At 37.6% G+C, this 19,675-nt stretch overlaps 1 protein-coding gene across 1 annotated transcript in view; it reads left to right on the top strand.

Moving 5' to 3' along the window:
* Positions 1-19,675, top strand: part of umodl1 (uromodulin-like 1) — a 196,802-nt gene that overhangs the window by 145,421 nt on the left and 31,706 nt on the right. Inside the window, exons 22-24 of the mRNA XM_051926635.1 lie at positions 2,740-2,823; positions 5,092-5,343; positions 10,688-10,800. Coding sequence (XP_051782595.1) covers positions 2,740-2,823; positions 5,092-5,343; positions 10,688-10,800 — 449 coding nt within the window. The remainder of the gene's footprint in view (positions 1-2,739; positions 2,824-5,091; positions 5,344-10,687; positions 10,801-19,675) is intronic.

Here is a 19,675-nt window from a genome sequence, read left to right as displayed (position 1 = left end):
TAAAAAATAAAAAGAAATCAAATAGCTAACTGTTGCTGTCATTTTCAGTGTGTAGTTAGTTTTTCACATATCATCAGTAACCTCATGCAGTTGTTTTTGTTATTAACTATTATTTATCCATTCATCCATTGAGTAAACTCACTCAATCAAATATTATGGTTGTGGACACTAGAGCATACATTGGCACTATTGGGCATAATACAATCTCTAAACCCTGGTTAGCATGGCATAAAAACATTGGCATTGCTTGGATGTTACCTAGTGCTTTGCATTCTCTTTACTCTTGTCATTTCTTTTTGTTTCTTAGTAAAAACAATTAGTGGACTCAATTGTTCATCATGAACGAAGGTCTTTGTGTGTGTCTCCTATGAATACTAGAGCCAAACATGGCAGCAACATGCACAAGGCATCAATCAGACCAACATGAAATGCACTGTACTATACACACTCACTCACTCCTATGCAATTTACAATCAAAAGTTATGCTTGAATTTTTTAAGCCAAAAAAAAAATGATGGGGAACATTATTAAAATGTCAGCAAGGATGTTTAATAAACTGGATTTAAAGATGGTTGGCTTAAGGTGAACAGCAACTCATGTGTTGTTTAAAGGAACAACAGAAACCCAACGATATCCACCTGTACACAAGTGGGTGGTCTATTTCTGTGCAAGGTGTTTGCTCCCTAAATATGCTTTCAGTGTGGGTACCATTAAGAAAAATCAAAAATCATGTGAAGTTTGCAAACATAGAAGCTGTGATAGTGCAAATACATGCAAGAATGTAGTAGTAGTAGTCATCACATTGTCGTGTGTACAGAGTACAGTGAAACTCTTACATGCATGTCCAGCTAACATGCAACACACTGCCACTCTCTGCTAATATGATGAACAAGAATGTATTAGAATGCAAAATTTCATTTTATTTAGTAGGCCATCCTTACAAAAGGATTCTTTGATCTTTTATGCATACTGTAAGTGGGATTCTTTACTAAATAACAGTTTATTGTATCTGTCAACTAATCTTTTTCTTCACCTTTCGGCTGCTCCAATCATTTAAAAGAATGCAGTTAGTGACTACTAGTTAATTTATTACACAAAAAAATACCTGTCAGCCTAAGTATGGGCAAAGAAATGGTGCAAAACAATTAATACTTCGATAAAATCACCACTGACACTTTGAACATGCTTGAAGAGGTGTCGGCTAATATCAAGTAGTTCTTGGACACTAAAGTGCATGTGGCACAAGTACTTCAACAAAAAGAGTAAATAAAAAAGCAAGATAACTAAATGTTATCTGCTGCTGCTAAATGTTCAGTCTCAGACAATTCTGTGCTCACGATGTGTATTGATAAAGAAGATGAGACCAAGTATAGGAGTCAGTTGGAGAACTTTGTATCTTGGTGCAGAAGGAATTATCTGCATCTTAACATTAGAAGAACCAAGGAACCTGTAATTGACTTTCACTGCACTAAAGAGCCTCTATGTCTGATCACTATTCAGGGAGTAAATGTAGAGGTGGTCCACTCCTACAAGTACTTGGGGGTCCACATCAATGACAGGTTGGACTGGTCTCGTAACAGTAGAGTTATATAAGAAAGTTCAGAGCAGGCTCCTTTTTCTTTAGGGGACTGTGTTCTTTTAATGTGATAAGGGACATCCTTCACATCTTCTACAACTCTGTGATGGTCAGTGTGATTTTGTATGCTGTGGTGTGCTGGGCTGGTAACATCACTTCAGCAGAGGCCCATCAAATCATGCTAATTAAAAAGCAGGTTCAGTTATGGTATGCATTCTGGACCCCTTGAGGTTATAGAAAAGGTGAGAATTAAAGCAAAACTGAGTGCCATTATGAACAATATCGCACATCCTCTCTCAGACACACTAACACTTAGGACTTTCAGTCCACAAATTATTCAGCAGAAGTGTGTAAAGAAACGCTACTGGGGCTCCTTCATACTAACAGTAATACATCTGCATAGCCTCACTGTGACAGCCAAGTAAGAAGTTTTTGTTTCTTGTTAATTTTCTTTTCTTTTAGTAATCCTTGTTTGTAGTTGTTTGTTATATGTATTTATTTATTGAGCTTCTGTAAAAAGTTAAATCTCCACCTTTTAGGACAAATAAATTTCTATCTATCTATCTATCTATCTATCTATCTATCTATCTATCTATCTATCTATCTATCTATCTATCTATCTATCTATCTATCTATCTATCTATCTATCTGAGAGTGTTCCCATCTGTATGTTTTCCACTCCATGCAATTCTTTTAACATTGTTTTAATTGATCGTTCTTACTCATGACATATTCACTAAACCATTCTTTAATAAATAAAATTGGCCACGTGTCTCCACATCCTAACTGCACTCATATTGTCACCAGTGCCATTTACAAATCATTCATTTTTTAAAAATATGTCATAATTTTTCTAAATAAGAAAGTATGCAAATGTGATGTTAGAATTAATGATTTTGTAATAATAGAAATTAATCAAGCACCTTAATATAGTGAACATCATCTCAAGGTTTTTTATAAACCCAAAAATAATGTATTTTTTTATGTTTATTTTTATTTTAATTTTGTAAGACAGGTAAATAATACAATTTGCTTGGGGGCACAAACTGAATGAGAGGTAGAGATCTGACCAACAGCTTTGCAGTTTAAAGCTGAATTATTTAGAAAATAGACAACATTTTCTTTACATGAGAATTAAAATAATTTTTGTGCATTCCTCCTAGTCATAATCCAGCATACAAATACCAGCAATACTTGCAGTCCCAATACCCTGTGTCAGTCTGTGCCTGGTGGAAAAAATTGTTCAGGTATGAAAATTTCTTTAAACATTCTGAGCAACTGCTGTTTGTATAAATAGGATATAAGTAGTAGTAGTAGTGTCAGTAATAAAAAAATATGCAAAATATAATATTTTTACTAGGTCAAATTTCAGGAAGGTGCAGGTTTTGAATTCTGTGCACAGTATGAAGAATGTAGTTTTCAGACTCACATTTTTGGTTTTATTTTTTATTTGTTTTTTTTTATAACTGTTGTAATACTTTCTGTTTTAATGTTTGCTCCAACTGAGTCCTTGTCATCAACACAACACTGCAAAACTGTCCAAGTACAGTGAGGCGCTGCTTTACTCTCCATCTTCAGAGCATCATATCTACAAGACCGGAGCCAGTTTCAGAGAGCTTGGCTTGACAATTGCTGCCTTGAAAGAATAGCATGAAAGTGTTGTGAGCTGACCAGATGGAAGTTTCAGATAACTTAAACTATGTGCTGTCCAATTCAACCAGTCACATCTTATTTATGTGGTTTCTTATGTTCTTTTAACTTTTAGATAATAAAAAAATGTTGGTACCGTAATGATGGTTTAGACATAGAAATTAAAGTTTTTTCTCAAAGTGTCTGGACTTGCATTAAGTAAATGATGAACACTTACACATTATGTAACAGTTTCAATTATGTACTATAATCACAGTCTTTTCTTTATCAACAAGAAGTAACCAGTTTTTCCATATTTATTTAAGGAAGATTTGACAGATCTTGCCCAATGTGAACATGCCATCACCTCTGGCACACTTTCCATCAAATGGTGCAGTAGGGGGGTTTTATGCCGTGTTAGCAATTATGGATGCAATGAGAAGTCAAGCAAAATGATACCTTTTATTGGCTAACTGAACCGATTACAATATGCAGGCTTTCAAGGCAACTGAGGCCTCCTTCTTCAGACAGGTTGTAATGTTACAAATTGTAGATTACAACCTGCCTGAAGAAGGGGGTCTCAGTTGCTTTGAAAGCCTGCATATTGTAATCGGTTCAGTTAGCCAATAAAAGTTGTCATTTTGCTTGATTCTCACTGCATCAGGTAGTGAATAAAGTTCCAAAAGCACTTCCAAAAATGGCCACTAGAGGAGGATACCACCGTCAACAATACTCATATTGTTTAAGTTTGTATATGCTGTAATTTAAAACAAACTTGTGTGTATAGAGTTATTTAGGGAGAGGCTCATCAGACAGTTAGGACCTTTGGCTTTGACTTTTTTTCTTAAAAATTCAATTTTGCTTTGCTGGCTTTAATGATCAGGTAATCGACATCCTGGTTTAGCCCAGTGCCACTTTCTTATCTGTTTGGGTGCCTTCATTTTCCTGGTACTTGTTACTATTTAAGTCTTTCGAGACTATGGCAATAGATTCTACCTGTAAGAATACAGGATGGATCCTCTGGGGAAGCAAGGGGTTATGGAGTGACAGGAACTGGGGGTATCATGGTTTTATAATGGGGTTTATAATCCCATTTACATTGCTCATACACACGACAACTGTAGAGAATAAAACCAAACAAATACAGCCTTCAGAGTCACTCACATATTAAGGTGCTTTATTGCTTGTGCACTTTAAACAACACCTTACACACTTGCTGGGGCCTATTGCTCTGTTACAATGCTATCTACAACCACTTTGACACTCCTTGCACATACGATAACTCAAATGAATTGGAAAGCCCTAAACAGCTACTCAGATCATATTTTATTTATGTTGTTGAATGATAAGCAAACAGCCCTACGCTTGCTTGCATAAATTGTGCTTCAGATCCTGGCCTGCCATGACATACTTGCTCTTTTCAGCATTTTTATGTTTTTCGGTATTAATATGCTGAGTAATATCTCTGCATCCTCCATGGAGAAATAGAACATCTACCTTTACATGTTTGGCATATTGGCATATAAACAAACTGAAATAAATAAAACTAAGATGAGGCATACAGCCCTCGTAAGACCACAACAAAGTGACATATTGTCAGCCAAAATAGGACCACAGTGAGGCAACTCATTGCACTGAAGTCTGTGCCACATCATGATGAATGGCAGGCCACTGCATGTCTGCTACCGGTCAATGCTTGCAACACACAGAGATCACGAGATGTGCTCTCGTCACTGGTTGATTAAGTGTTTCTGTAAAGTCTAAAAGTGTGTATTTTCTGTCTTTTTGTTGACATTACCCTATATTTTGCCAGATTTTAAGCAGAAAGGTGGACTGATTTCAAGTATGTTTCTCTCATTGTGATGTCTTTCCTTCTGCATTAACAGATCCTTCTCCTGTGAATGACCTGCTTATTCACAACGTTACTTCCTGCTCATTTTTTGCAACTTGGTCTTCTAAGTTCCTTCTTAACTACACCGTAAAGTTGTTGACTTCTGAACAGGAAGTTCTCTCCTTTGACACCGATAAGCAGGAGTGGCTAGTGACTGGGCTGAAACCTGGGGCTCTGTATGTGCTGAGAGTTGTTTCAAAAGTTTGTGCACTTGAAGGCCAAGTCGCTGAAATGACTGTCCGTACAGGTATGTGCTGTAATATGCAGAAGTTAAAACTTTGTAAATTTGGGAGAGACTCTTCACAGTGTTAAACAGGATATAATGTAACACAGAAATCTTGTACTTTAGTTCCTGTTGTGTATTGCTTTTTATTAATAAAATGCTGCACTAAATTACCTGGGTAAAATAGTTTAAAACTCTTCTTTAAAGCTAACCCCTTGAAATCCTTAGAAATAATCTGCTTTATTCTGTTAAAATTGATAATAAAGAATAAAAGCAAAGCTTACATCATTTTAGGTAATAATGAATATCTGTACATGATGACGTCACTGAACTTTAATTGCATCTACTCTGGATCATTTTTAGTCCTTTCCATGGTCATTCAGTGTCTTACCCAAGATTTTGATTTCTTTCAGTGCATATTGGCCGACACGTTCCAATGGATTGGTGTGCTGTACTCGTGTTCTGCCAGCTGATACTGACAATCCTCACATTGAGCTTCTTTAATTCCACTACTGTCCTGAGGGTGGCAGCACATATCTTGTAGTCCTCCTACACATCCACTTGGTGTTTTTCTACTTTTAAGATATTTTTTAAGTTTAATTTTTGTTTAGTTTGGGATTTTATTTTTAAGTTTTTATTTATTTGACATTTTATAATTTTAGTTTTTGTTTAGTTTTTCAATCTTTTTTAGGGGTTTTATTTAGTTTTAGTTTTTTTACCATTCTCTAATTTTAGTTTTTGTTTAGTTTTTTTTGTTAGTATTTAGTTAGTTTTAGTTTTCAGCAATTAACTTTTAGTTTTTATCACATTTTATTACTTTTCTATTGCTCACCAAAATTTCCACAAGGACACAGTCTTGCGAGCATAAAAAACTCAGTTTTCTAGTTGTCAAATTGTATATCATTCATATTGTACCAGCCAACTAAGTACATAAAATAGTATTGTCTATGACAGAACTCCTGATATGTAACAGTTCAAAACATACAGTATAATCAAAAAAATGCAAGAATCAAATAAAAATATCTGATAACAGGAATACATATATAATATAAATATATAATAAATATCAAATAACAAGAATCTGATGTCATTTGTTAACTTAACCGGCCACAAGTTTAAGCAAATAGCTATATTATTTCAATAATGCTTTAATTTTATTTGTGACTCTGAGATTCCCTTAGTGAGCAGTAAGATCACCACTATTATACTATTATTTATTATTTATTATTATTTATTATACTATTATTTTATATTTGTTTTTGATATTTACTTTGATGACTATATGCCATCAATCCATTTTGAAACTTTGAAAGTGTGTTTTTTTCAGGGAAGTCTTACTTTGCTTTTATTTTGAAATACTTTTCAGACTTTGTTACTTTAGTTTTACTTAACAAAAATTTTTTTTTTATGACAAGTTTTGTTTTAGTTTTTGCTAATGGGAATGACATTGCATCCACCTTATTTCTGGCATACAATAGGGGAAACATTTTTGGGCCTAATAAGACCATTGGGTGGCTGGTAAAGTATCCAAAATGCTTCTAGATGCCGGCAGCCACCCTGTAAATCACAAATTAATTACTTGTCTCTCAAGAAAGATGGGATCTATAACACATGGTTTTCATGAAATATGGCTTACAGCAATGACCTAAAGATATACAAATTCACAATGCTGATACCTGAATTTATTTCTTTAACAGCCTTGTCTATGTGAAAAATTGTTGCTAATTTTAGTCTGCTTGACAAGACATTCTGTGTTTACAGAAATGTGTGCTGATAGATTTAACCTAATTAGTGTAGCTCCATCAGAGGGACAAGGCCAATATGTGAAAAATGTTATTTACATATATATATTGTGGCCACCAGGGGGCACACCAGCTCCCCAAACCTGACAGAAGCAGACACCAGGCACAAATCCTGCAGCACACACATTTTTATTTTAATGTGGGAAACGTTTCCCACCAATGCACAGTACAATAAAGTACCAAGCAGCACAGATAATAAAGCACAGTAATTTATCTACTCTTCTTTCTCTGTCTCTCTCAGTCCTTACACCTCCACTCCTCCACAGGCAAGCTTTGTCCTCCACCTCCTGAAATGAAGGCAGGCAGTTCTTTTTAAGTGATTCCCTAGAAGTACATTTGGTGTCCCGAAGGCTTGATCCGGGAGCGCTTCCAGCAAAGGCTGGAGCCCCACTAAGTAGGGATCCCCAGTCCCCACAGCACCCCCTGGCGGCACCCACAGCACCCAGCAGGGCTGAGTTACAGAACTCCAATTCCCATGAAGCCCTGCGGGAAACTGTGGCACTGCCACAACCCAGGGGGACTGCTATCTAGCAGCCCGAGGGAGGTTCTGTCCTGTATTCTCTCCCTCAGTCCATTCTAGTTCACAGGCTGGGTAAGTGCCACGGCCGTCCACCACAATATGTATACACTAATGCATTGCAGTATATGTAAATCATAACTTAGAGGTCCCATATCTCATGATGTCTCTGCTCTTGAGTTTCTTGGGTTCTTTCCAGTTTTTCCAAATTGTGAGGATATACAGTACTGTATTATTGTGATAAATCAAAAAGTGTAGGGTTGTAGCTAAAGTGTATAGAGAGTTATTACTTTACAAAAAGATTAGTTTACATCCTACACCAACTTAACGATTTACTCACTGAATAATCTGAATAATTTTTTAATGTTTGTTAACTTCTTGTTCTCAGATATTTATTCACAGGCTACACAGTGGTTAGTGCTTCAGGTAGATTGGGCTCGAAGGTGGACTTCTGCAAACGGAGCTGATTTTTAGGGTTTCAGAAAACAGAAGACTTTAACAGAAATTCACTCTCTAAAGACTGGACACAAGAGACCAATAAATTAAAATTAAGTTAAAAATCTGTTCCAGAAGACAGTGTATTCTTTATATGTCATCCATGATAATGTACTTGTGATGTTATATACATCCATGATAGTATTTAGTTTTAAATATATCTGTTGTAGCTGCTCCTGAAAGTTTTCTCCTGGTACAGATGAGACCACACTCCGACTGATGTTTGAAGAGTATTTATTTGCTCTCTCTCTCTTTTTTGCAGCTGTCAAACATCGTGAAAAACTAAACTAAAATAAAACTACTAAATTAAACAATAAATGAGTTACACAGGTGTAGTGATAACAAAATTAAAACATATCGTGTGCACCTTCTGACCATAAATTCAGGAGTCTTTATTACAGTCTCTCTGATACTGTACTCATGTCTATCTTATTAAAACAAACACCTTTCTTCGGCTCAGTGTCCATTAAGTGTATCACTGTGCATTTCTGCACCACCAATAAACCTTATCAAGGGACCACAGCGCCCTTCCATTCAGACCAACTTTGTAAACTTATGTACAAATATATTGAAATCATAAAATACATAAAATTACAATTAGAAAAGAAAATATTATCAACAATAAGATTGCACCACAACTATTATGATATACAAGGGGGCTCCGCCCCCTGCTCGCTTCGCTCGCCTACCCCCGGTGTTGGGTAACCCGAAATACATTGATGAATGTATGAGATACAGTATGTGCCTGCTTTGCTTGTGGCATTTCAGACGCGACCTGTAGGCGCCTGCGTTCATTGATTATATCCAGGCGGGCTCGTGTTTGTATCTCTGTCAGTTGTGGTCGTTTGTTTTGAACCCGTGCCTGCTTTGCTTCCGCAGTTTCTGACGTGTGTTGTAGGCGTCTATGTACATTGTATTTGTCCATGCGGAGTTGTTTGGTTTTGGAGCCGAGACAGTTTTGCTTCAGCGGTTTCAGATGCTCGTTGTAGGCGCCTACGTCTATTGTTTTTATCCATGCGGGCTCGCTTTTGTAGCTCCGTTAGTTGAGCTGGATCGTTTTGGAGCCGTGACCGTGACTCCATTAGTTATCCGTTGTCTACCGTTAGTAATATGGATAATTGCACTTACTGTTAATACGGAGCGTTTTCTGTGGCTGTACCGTTAATAATGCATCACTGTAATGTGATTCACATATGCTATATGGTTTGGACATGTGAGGATGCCGTACGTTTAATACGGAGAATTCGTTTATTCTCATTACCCGGACCATGCTGTGTAGTGTGGACGTTTAGTTCAGAAGCGCATTGTAGGCGCCTGGGCCTTTCGTACTTTCTCACACCTTCCGTACTATCTTTGTGGACCTTTGCGGATGCCGTAGTGTCTTACGTGTGACTCTGGGGGGCAGTGCAGAATCCTCTTTTCTGTGTGGCTGTGTCGTTAGTCATTAGCTATGGGCGCGTTGTTGCTTCATGTCCTCTTCAGAAGCGCATTGTAGGCGCCTGCGTTGTTGCTTTATTTCTCATTCACGTTAGTTGAGCTCTTTCGTTTTTGGGCCGTGACTCCTTCGTTCGCGGTGGATAAGACTTCGCTTGCGGTTTATGAGACGCGCGATGTAGACGCCTGCGCAGTATGTCTCATGGTCCCATCGCTGTGTACCTGCGTCCATGCCTTCTGGTTTACCATTCTCGGTTAGTAATATGGACAATATAATTTACAAGATATATTTTACATATTCAAACATCAAATTTACATATATATATATACACGCATTTTGTGACAGCTACATATGTGATGCTGCAATCAAATGGAATAAGCCTTTGTATCTTAACCTTTAAATATAACTATGCATTACTTTCAGCACTAACAGACCCATGAGCAAAGCAATAGTACTTCAGTATAACTTTATACGCTAATCTGGAATTTAATATAATAAAAAATGACTTCTCAGTTGATATTAAGACTGCCTCAGCCTTACTTTTTGTCACTGATGTATGCTGAAAACTTGGAAAAATACAACAAAGATTAGATAAGTTGGTCACCACCATGTTAAAAAGTAAAAGACAAAATGGCTGCAAAAGCACAGCACTACACCCCTTTTCCAGTAGAGAGTGTCAGCGTTCTGAAATTCTACAGTCTGGTTTTTCTCCCATTGGTTAACTGGTGACTCTAAAGTCTCTCTCTGAGTACATGCATTGGACTCAGCCATTGTTGGCTCATGCATTGTAGCCAATGCAGCTGGGATGTGCTCTCAAATTGAACCGAGTGTGGAGTTTCAGAAAATGGATCGTTGGATGGGAGGTATGATATAAATATACTGCACATTCCTGGTAAAGTGAGGTACAATGCAGAAATTAACTGCAGACGTGGTGTAACACCAACACAAGTTAACCTAAGCACCCTCATAAATTATCTCAACATCAAATCCATTTTATTTTAAAATTAAAACAGGAGTAGAATTCTAAAGGAGAAAAATAGTTGTGAGATTGCTAACACCTGTTTATGAACCACTTAAGTAACAATTTCTGAATTTTATTTTTTATTATGAATTTTTCAGCTGGATTGACACTTGAAGCAACAGCAAGGATCACAAATATGCAATTTAAAGAAAGCTTTTATAATACCAGCAGTACTGACTATCTGAAATTTACAGAAGATATTCAGAATGAGGTAAGAATTTTAATTTGAAGTGCTTGACTGTTTCTAGGCTGGTGGCAAAACCTTTTAAAAATCAACAGAAGAAAGTAACCACTTAATTTGTATAGTGGACTTCAAGTAAGTCTGAATAAGTAAGCAAATCCGTTTCAACTGCTTAAATTTCAAACATTTTTAATTAGATAGTGAGTAAGCACATCATTTTTTTACTTCTTTTTTCCGATAATTATTTAAGTCATTTTAGGCATCCCTTTTTCTTTTGATGTCTTCAGTTGTTTTTCACTTATCCTTTTGTTTTACAGTAATGTTTTTAAGGCTATCCTTATTGATCTTCCCAGACTTTCGCAAGTGCTGCAAACCAGGGAAATCTTGAAAGTTTCAAGTATATATTTATCACGACAGAGTTATAATGAAAATTATTGACCATTTTTATTATTTAGAGCTTGTTGATTTTACAAATACAGTGCCAAATTATGAAACAACAATGTTAACGGGAAAAAGTCATGCATTAGGATAAGAATATGAAGGACATGCTTATTCACCGTAAATGATGTAAAGAAACAGATGTTGCTCATTTCCCAACAGTGTTATGACAGTTTAAAAAAATGCAGTGAAATTAACAATCAACTGTCTGAGCTAACGCCTACCTTAGCAAACCATCCAGCTATTATGTATACCTGGTTTGTCCAACTCAGGGTCACAGGTCCCACAGCCTATCCTGACAAGCCAAACCAGTCCTAAATGGTATGGCTGCATCTGATATCATCTGGTTTCTGTTGTTCCTGGAATCACGTTCACATTGCCATTCCAGTACAGTGGTTTACCTTCAACCAACCAGATATTTTGAGGAGGTATTGTGCAAAAGGCACACACAAAAACTAAAGATCTGTTTGATGTTTTCAAAAAATATAGTAAGAAAACAAACCTACCAATAAATTCTCTGATGTTGAAAACCTGGATTAAAATTTGGAAACAAATGATAAAAGCTCAGAAAAAAATAACAGAAGGCAGTGTTGTGGAATGGAATCATAATTTTGGGACTGCAGATACTATACTTTAAAACAAGCAGCAATCTGCCTCCATTACAAGTTCTTGCTCAGATGGACTGTGATAACCTGAAAATGAATTGTCAGTCAAGCTTCACTCAGAGCTGTCTGATACAGAGCAGCACCATGAGGCCCTGGGAGTGGCACTGTGACAATATGGTTTTGTTTTGGTTCAATCTTATCCATCCATTTTCCAACCCGCTGAATCTGAACACAGGGTCACAGGGGTCTGCTGAAGCCAATCCCAACCAACACAGGGCACAAGGCAGGAACCAATCCCGGGCAGGGTGCCAACCCACCACAGGACACACACAAACACACCAAGCACACACTAGGGCCAATTTAGAATCACCAATCCACGTAACCTGCATGTTTTTGGACTGTGGGAGGAAACCAGAGCGCCCGGAGGAAACCCACGCAGACACGGGGAGAACATGCAAACTCCACGCAGGGAGGACCCGGGAAGCGAACCCGGGTCTCCTAACTGCGAGGCAGCAGCGCTACCACTGCGCCACCATGCCGCCTCAATCTTATACATTTTGTATTTTCTTCTTTTTTGTTATGTAAGTGATAACACATCATGTAATCTTAGAATAGAATGACTAGATAGTCTTTAACTCATATTTTAGATGGGAGTATCTCTTTTTCCCAGGGGAACTGTCAACAAAACAGATACATACCCTTGACAAGAATAATTGTTTTACACATACTGTTAGTATCAAAGCTTCTGAAACTGGATATCCAATCACAATGCAGTTAGGGAATCATTTGGCTGCAGCACCATGTGGTCTAGAACCCCACATGTTGCTTTGTTATTAAGAAAAGACCATCTGAGGGCATGAGAAAGAGACTTCAAAGATGCCTTCCATGTATCAACCCAACTGGTAATTCAAAAAGCCACCCAACAAGACGACTTTTCCTTACCTTAATGGAAAACTGTTTTGACTTCAAAGCAAGGATGCATTTTTATTAGGGATTTTATATTCAGAATTTCCTATTATTTTCGATCACTTATTTCATTTAGTTAATTTGTAATTATTCTGTTTCAATAAATGCCACTTTGCTTTTTTATTTCCTTACTTTGCATGTCTTATTGATTGAAGTAATAATGTAGGTACAGAGCACCTGTCACTTTCCTTCTCACATCATTAACAGGCTGAGGGGGATGCCCCAATAGAGTGGACTGCAATGTGGGAGTTATGCATCATTGGTTGTGACCTGGCAGCTTCCATATATCTAGGTTTTTCTCAGGGACGAAGGTATATCAGTCTTTAGCTTTACTGATTTGAAATGAGACAGTATAGTTTTTATGATAACGACCAGGAGATAAACTTAGTCAGGAACAAGCTAAGGTCCATGTCAAAGATTAACTAACCAAATCTCAAGAACCAATAACCAGAGCAACATTCTAAAGCAGAAAACTATGAAGAAGGCTAAAAAAGGAATTATCTGTCAATCTCAGATACATACAGCTGTGCAGACATCATCCATAATAAGTGTTTAAAATAGGAGCATGTGTGGGTGTCTTTCTGTGTGTGTTTGTGTTACACATAGTGTACAAAAGTAAGCAAATCAATAACAAGCTTTGTGTGTACCACTCACAAAACTGTAATACTGTATAGGTAACAAATCATAACACAAACTTGCCATAGATAATGACCAGGGGCCTCATGCATAACGGCGTGCGTAGAATTCACACTATAACATGGCATAAGGACAAAAGCGGAAATGTGCGTACGCACAAGAAAATCCAGATGCATAAATCTGTGTGTTCGCCAACTTCCACGTTCTTCCGCTCCATAAATCCAGGTCAGCGTGAAAAGTAACGCACGTGCATGCGCCTGCTGTCCCGCCCCGTCTCCTCCCAGAATTACACCTTTTTGAATATGCAAATAAATATAAATAACCCTTAAGCTCAGCATTCTGTGAAAAGACAATGGCAAATGTGGAGGCAAGAAAAAATGTACTATTTGTTGGTTTAAGCAATGGTATAAACAACAAAAGGAAGTCGATCGAGTGACATAGCGTGTTGGAGAAACTCGAAAGCTCTAGTTCGCAAAGTTGCACAGTGCCCGAAATAAAAAAGAAGTTGTCAGATATCAAAGTCGCTGTGAAAAGGTGAGTCATAGCCCACCATCTGAGTGTCATATAAAAGCTTATTAGGGTACAGAGAAAAAAAACAAATAGGCACACAGTGAGAAAAAAGCTCAAAATGTCAACTTTAATCTCGAAATTTCCACTTTAATCACATTTTGTCATTAAAGTAGAACATCATAAACTTCATCTTAAAATCGTTTAATTTACTAGTTTCTTAAATACCATCATAACTAAAGTAGCACATTAAATGCTTTGTTTTGTATGTGTTCTTCTATGTGCTCTATGTGTGTGAATCACTATGTGCTTCTTAAACGGGCTTTCTCTTCCTCCGACAGGACACAGAATCCATTACATTCGTAATATTACAGCTCTCTGAATAATAAAAATACTGAGATGCATACTTGATATCATTTTCATGATGATAGGAGTTAAAGCATGTTATTAAACATGGGAACACAGTGGCGCAGTGATAGTGACGAGCACCACCGATTGTTCCTGCCTCCCGCAAGATGCTTGTTGTGCCATGTGCGACCTTCCATGAATTAATTTATTGCAGCAGTACTGTCTCTTTCAAACGTATTAACCTCCAATTCCTGTCCTTCCTTTTCTTTCTCCAAGTAACCAATCGCCACACAATCAGCTCTGTAATAGATGTTAAGCCATCTGTAAGCTTAGAACGCCGATTCTTCAAGAAAAGAAAAAGAGCACCACAGATGCAATATTTGCTGTGAGGATGTTGATGGAGAAGTTAAGAGAAGGTCAGAAGGAGTGGCATTGCATCTTTGTGGACCTGGAGAAAGCATATGACAGGGTGCCTCGAGAGGAGTGTGGTATTGTATGAGGAAGTCGGGAGTGGCAGAGAAGTGTTACAGTGGTGAAGTCTGCGGTAGGAGCGATGGATGCATTCAACGTGGAGGTGGGATTACATCAGGGATCAGCTCTGAGCCCTTTCTTATTTGCAATGGTGATAGACAGGTTGACAGACGAGATTAGGCAGGAGTCCCCATGGACTATGATGTTTGCTGATGACACTGTGATCTGTAGCGATAGTAGGGAGCAGGTTGAGGAGACCCTGGAGAGGTGGAGATATGCTCTAGAGAGGAGAGGAATGAAGGTCAGTAGGAACAAGACAGAATACATGTGTGTAAATGAGAGGGAGATCAGTGAAATGGTGGGGATGCAGGGAGTAAAGTTGGCGAAGGTGGATAAGTTTAAATACTTGGGATCAACAGTACAGAGTAATGGGGATTGTGGAAGAGAGGTGAAAAAGAAAAAGTTCAGGCAGGGTGGAATGGGTAGAGAAGAGTGTCAGGAGTGATTTGTGACAGACGGATATCAGCAAGAGTGAAAGGGAATGTCTACAGGACGGTAGTGAGACTAGCTATGTTATAAGGGTTGGAGACGGTGACACTGACCAGAAAGCAGAAGACAGAGCTGGAGGTAGCAGAGTTAAAGATGTTAAGATTTGCACTGGGTGTGACTGGGTGGATAGGATTAGAAATGAGTACATTAGAGGGTCAGCTCAAGTTGGACGGTTGGGAGTCAAAGTGAGAGAGGTGAGATTGCGTTGGTTTGGACATGTGCAGAGGAGAGATGCTGGGTATATTGGGAGAAGGATACTAAGGATAGAGCTGCCAGGGAAGAGGAAAAGAGGAAGCCTAAGCGAAGGTTTATGGGTGTGGTGAGAGAGGACATGCAGGTGATGGGTGTAACAGAACAAGATGCAGAGGACAGAAAGATATGGAATAAGATAATCTGCTGTGGCAACCCCTAACGGGGAAGAAAGAAGACTTTGGGTAATGTTCTATATTAATTCGAAAAGGCAAATTTGAACAGCCATGCTCACATGCTGAATTTCTTAAAGTCAAATAGATCTGAAGGATGAAAAGTGCAGTTTTTAGATTTTGCCTGTGTCCATTGTCATGATGTGATAATGGTAGGCAAATGACACAATGGAACTGCTGTATATTTATGTTTATTTATTATGCATTCATTTACTTGAAAGAATGGACATTACCAGTCTTAATATTAACAATAGATAGACTTAAAAAAGTGTTAAAACCCCACAAATAAGAATTTCCATTTGAAAACTGAACAAAAACAAGCCAGCCAATGAATTGACAAGACTGCCAAAGAAACTAAACAGAAAAAATTTTTAAAGAGAGAACTGGTAATTAACCACCTGGGAAAGGATTACACCAACATAATTAAAAAATTAGTCTTAATCGGTCAGGATAAAAAAAGAAACTCATAACATGGAATAATGAAGGATTCTTAGTTGCTTTCTTGAAAGTAATTACAAGAAAATGCTAATTATAATAATCACTGAATAATAGACAAATTCAACTTTAAAACAGCAAATGACAAACATAAAAATGCTATAAATAACAAATTCTTAAACCAATGATAATTACTTCAGGTCCCACAGAATTGAGAATACTACTAAATTGGTTAATGACTTTAATGAGAGACATTTACCAAGAAGTTGAATTATCTCAGAGCCTAAACAAAGTGACAATTCTGCAAAGCAAATGTAAAAACATAAAATAGAAAGGTATGGCTAGTCCACAAAGCTGGGGCACAAAATAACGCTTGATACAGTATTGTTCATCATTTTATGTCCTGAAGCTGCTCCCCTCAACTGATGTTGCTGTAATTATTGTTACCATAACACACCTTAAAACAAAAAGGGACAGCTTATTGTGTTAGAATGAATATAGTAAAAAAAAAAGGAAATAAAAAAACAGTGACAAAATATTTTATACTCACAATGTGAAAACACACTAAAACCGAAAAACTAATTCAGAATATGAAGGCAATAAGTGACAAATTATAAATAATAACACTGTTATAATACAAATTCATAACAATTACAATAGATAGATAGATAGATAGATAGATAGATAGATAGATAGATAGATAGACTGAACTTTGTTTGACCCAGAAGGAAATTTGTTTTTTTACAGAAGCTCATCAAATAAATTGATAAACAGATAGATAAATATATACATACTGTAAAATAAACACAAAAACAAAGTCAAAGGTTTGGGGATCCACCCCGTATACTGTAGAGCAGGGGTCTCCAACACGTCACTTGCGAGCTACCTGTAGCTCGCAACCCCTTTCCAAATAGCTTGCCAAAGGGTTAATGAATCCTACATAAATGTGAAAACTTGCTAAGTCAAATTAGGGGTGGGCGATCTTTCCAAAAAATCATATCCCGATCCACAATCTGAACTGCAATCTGTCTTTTCAATGTGGCATACACTTAAGAGAATATCCGGACTCAAACTCATCGAGACCTAAGTAACACTTTATTTTAAATATCAAACTAAGTTGAATTCATTTATTCTCTTGTTAGCCAACTAAGCGGAGTTAAGGAACACGGCCTGAAGTTGGCAAGTGAGTGAGGAGAGCAAACCTGCCACCCTCGGCCCGCTGCATGTTTCTCGGATTTGAACAAATAAATCGGTACTGCAAGAGAACATAGCAAAATGAGAGAAGTCACAAAATCAACCAGAATGTTCAAGCAAATTATAGACAAAAATCCGATCTAAAGCCTTTAAGTAGTTCTCTCGTGAAAAGCGGACAGACAGAGAGACATTGGATTTTATATATTATATATTAGTGAACCTTCTCAACAGCATTCTCAGCATTTCTGGAGCTTAGTAGAGCCAGATAACTATAAGAATCTTCATCAAGCAGCTCTAAAAATGTCTGCTTTGTTTGGGTCTACATATCTCTGTGAGTCTGCCTTTTCTGACGTGAATGTCATGAAATCAAAGTTCAGAACAAGACTAACAGATGAACATTTAAATGACTCCATAAGAGTGAACCTAAGTGGCTACACTCCACCATACACCTCTCTTGTTGACTTCATGCAGTGCCAGTCATCTGTCTAACTAAAAGACACATCACACATGCAATTGGACATGTGAATACTCTTGTGAAGTGAAACAGTGACATGTAACAAAATGACAAATGAATAAGTAATATCTGTGTTTGTAAATGTATTGTTTAGTTTTGACAGCATTCATGTTTTAATGCAATAGTGTGAGATACACTAGAAAATGCATACAGACATACAAAATGCACTTGCAGGTGAACTAAATATTTTTTGTGATGTTTTAATGCAAAATATAAGTATAGGAAATGGAATGAGGATTTTACAGACCAGAGTCCAAAAAGAAACTGAGAATAACAAAAATGGAGGTTGTATATAAAGGAAATGACATCATGAGCAAATGGCATTCTGGAACTGGAAGTGACATCAGGAGGAGGTGGGATCTTGAGGACCAGATCTGGAAGTGATGTTGAGGTTGTTGTCTGAGGACTAGAAGTGATGGTTAGGTTGAGGATTCGTCGGTTGTTCTGCAGGAAGAGAGGAGAAAGAGTTCAGAAGGCAATGCCAACCCCTGGTCCGGCGGGTAAATGCACTTATTTGAGCCATTAAACAGTTTCCCAATTGCACATGTGTGACAATACACACTCACCAGAATGATGATACAGGAAGAAAATTAAGAAGAAGGAAAACTCCTGACTTAGCAGTCCCAATCCCAGTGAGACATTATGTAGACACATTGCTGTTAATATAAAGGAGCTCCAGTAGTGTTTCTTGGCACACTTCTGCTGAATAATTTGTTGGCTGACAGTCCTCAGTGTCAGTGAATCAGAGAGAGAATGTGCAGTACTGTTCATAATGGCACTCAGTTTTGTTTTAATTCCCTCCTTTGCTACTACCTCCAGGGGGTCCAGAGTATGTTCCATAACTGGGCCTGCCCTTTAGCTAGTTAGCTAATTAGCTAGTTGATTCTGTATTTTAAACTGGAAGTGTGTTAGAAATCCTGTACAAGATTATCAAAGACTTTAGTTTGTGTTTTTGTTTAGATTTGAGGCTAATGACTTTCTAGCTAAGCTTTTCTGCTATTAATTTTTGTTTCATATGTTGGGTTTGATGAACAATCTTCTCTTCTTCCGGTTTTGACAAGTCTGTTTAACTTCAACATCTATTGCAGAGCATCTCTGTGTCAGAGCAGTGTGGTAATCCAATAAAAGCAAAATGACCTCATTTTCACCCCTGTAGTTATGAGCAATATTGCACATACAGTGCATCCGGAAAGTATTCACAGCGCATCACTTTTTCCACATTTTGTTATGTTACAGCCTTATTCCAAAATGGATTAAATTCATTTTTCCCTCAGAATTCTACACACAACACCCCATAATGACAACGTGAAAAAAGTTTACTTGATGTTTTTGCAAATTTATTAAAAATATAAATGTAACATAACATAACATGGCTAAATGTAACATAACATAATGTAACATAACAAAATGTGGAAAAAGTGATGCACTGTGAATACTTTCCGGATGCACTGTAGATACTGAGATAGTATCGTTCTCTTTTGAAATGTTATGGTCCCCAAGATATAACAACCTTCACATATGAATGTTACTTTCACTCTGGTAGATCAAAGTATATTTTCTCTGCGTTGTTACGTCTCAGGGCGGCACGGTGGCGCAGTGGGTAGCGCTGCTGCCTCGCAGTTGGGAGATCTGGGGACCTAGGTTTGCTTCCCGGGTCCTCCCTGCGTGGACTTTGCATGTTCTCCCCGTGTCTGCATGGGTTTCCTCTGGGTGCTCCAGTTTCCTCCCACAGTCCAAAGACATGCAGGTTAGGTGGATTGGCGATTCTAAATTGGCCCTAGTGTGTGCTTGGTGTGTGGGTGTGTTTGTGTGTGTCCTGC

Source organism: Erpetoichthys calabaricus, chromosome 4, assembly GCF_900747795.2.
Source record: "Erpetoichthys calabaricus chromosome 4, fErpCal1.3, whole genome shotgun sequence".
Lineage (NCBI taxonomy): Eukaryota > Metazoa > Chordata > Cladistia > Polypteriformes > Polypteridae > Erpetoichthys > Erpetoichthys calabaricus.
Note: the sequence above shows the minus strand (reverse complement) of the source record. Positions and strands in the feature narration are given on the sequence as shown.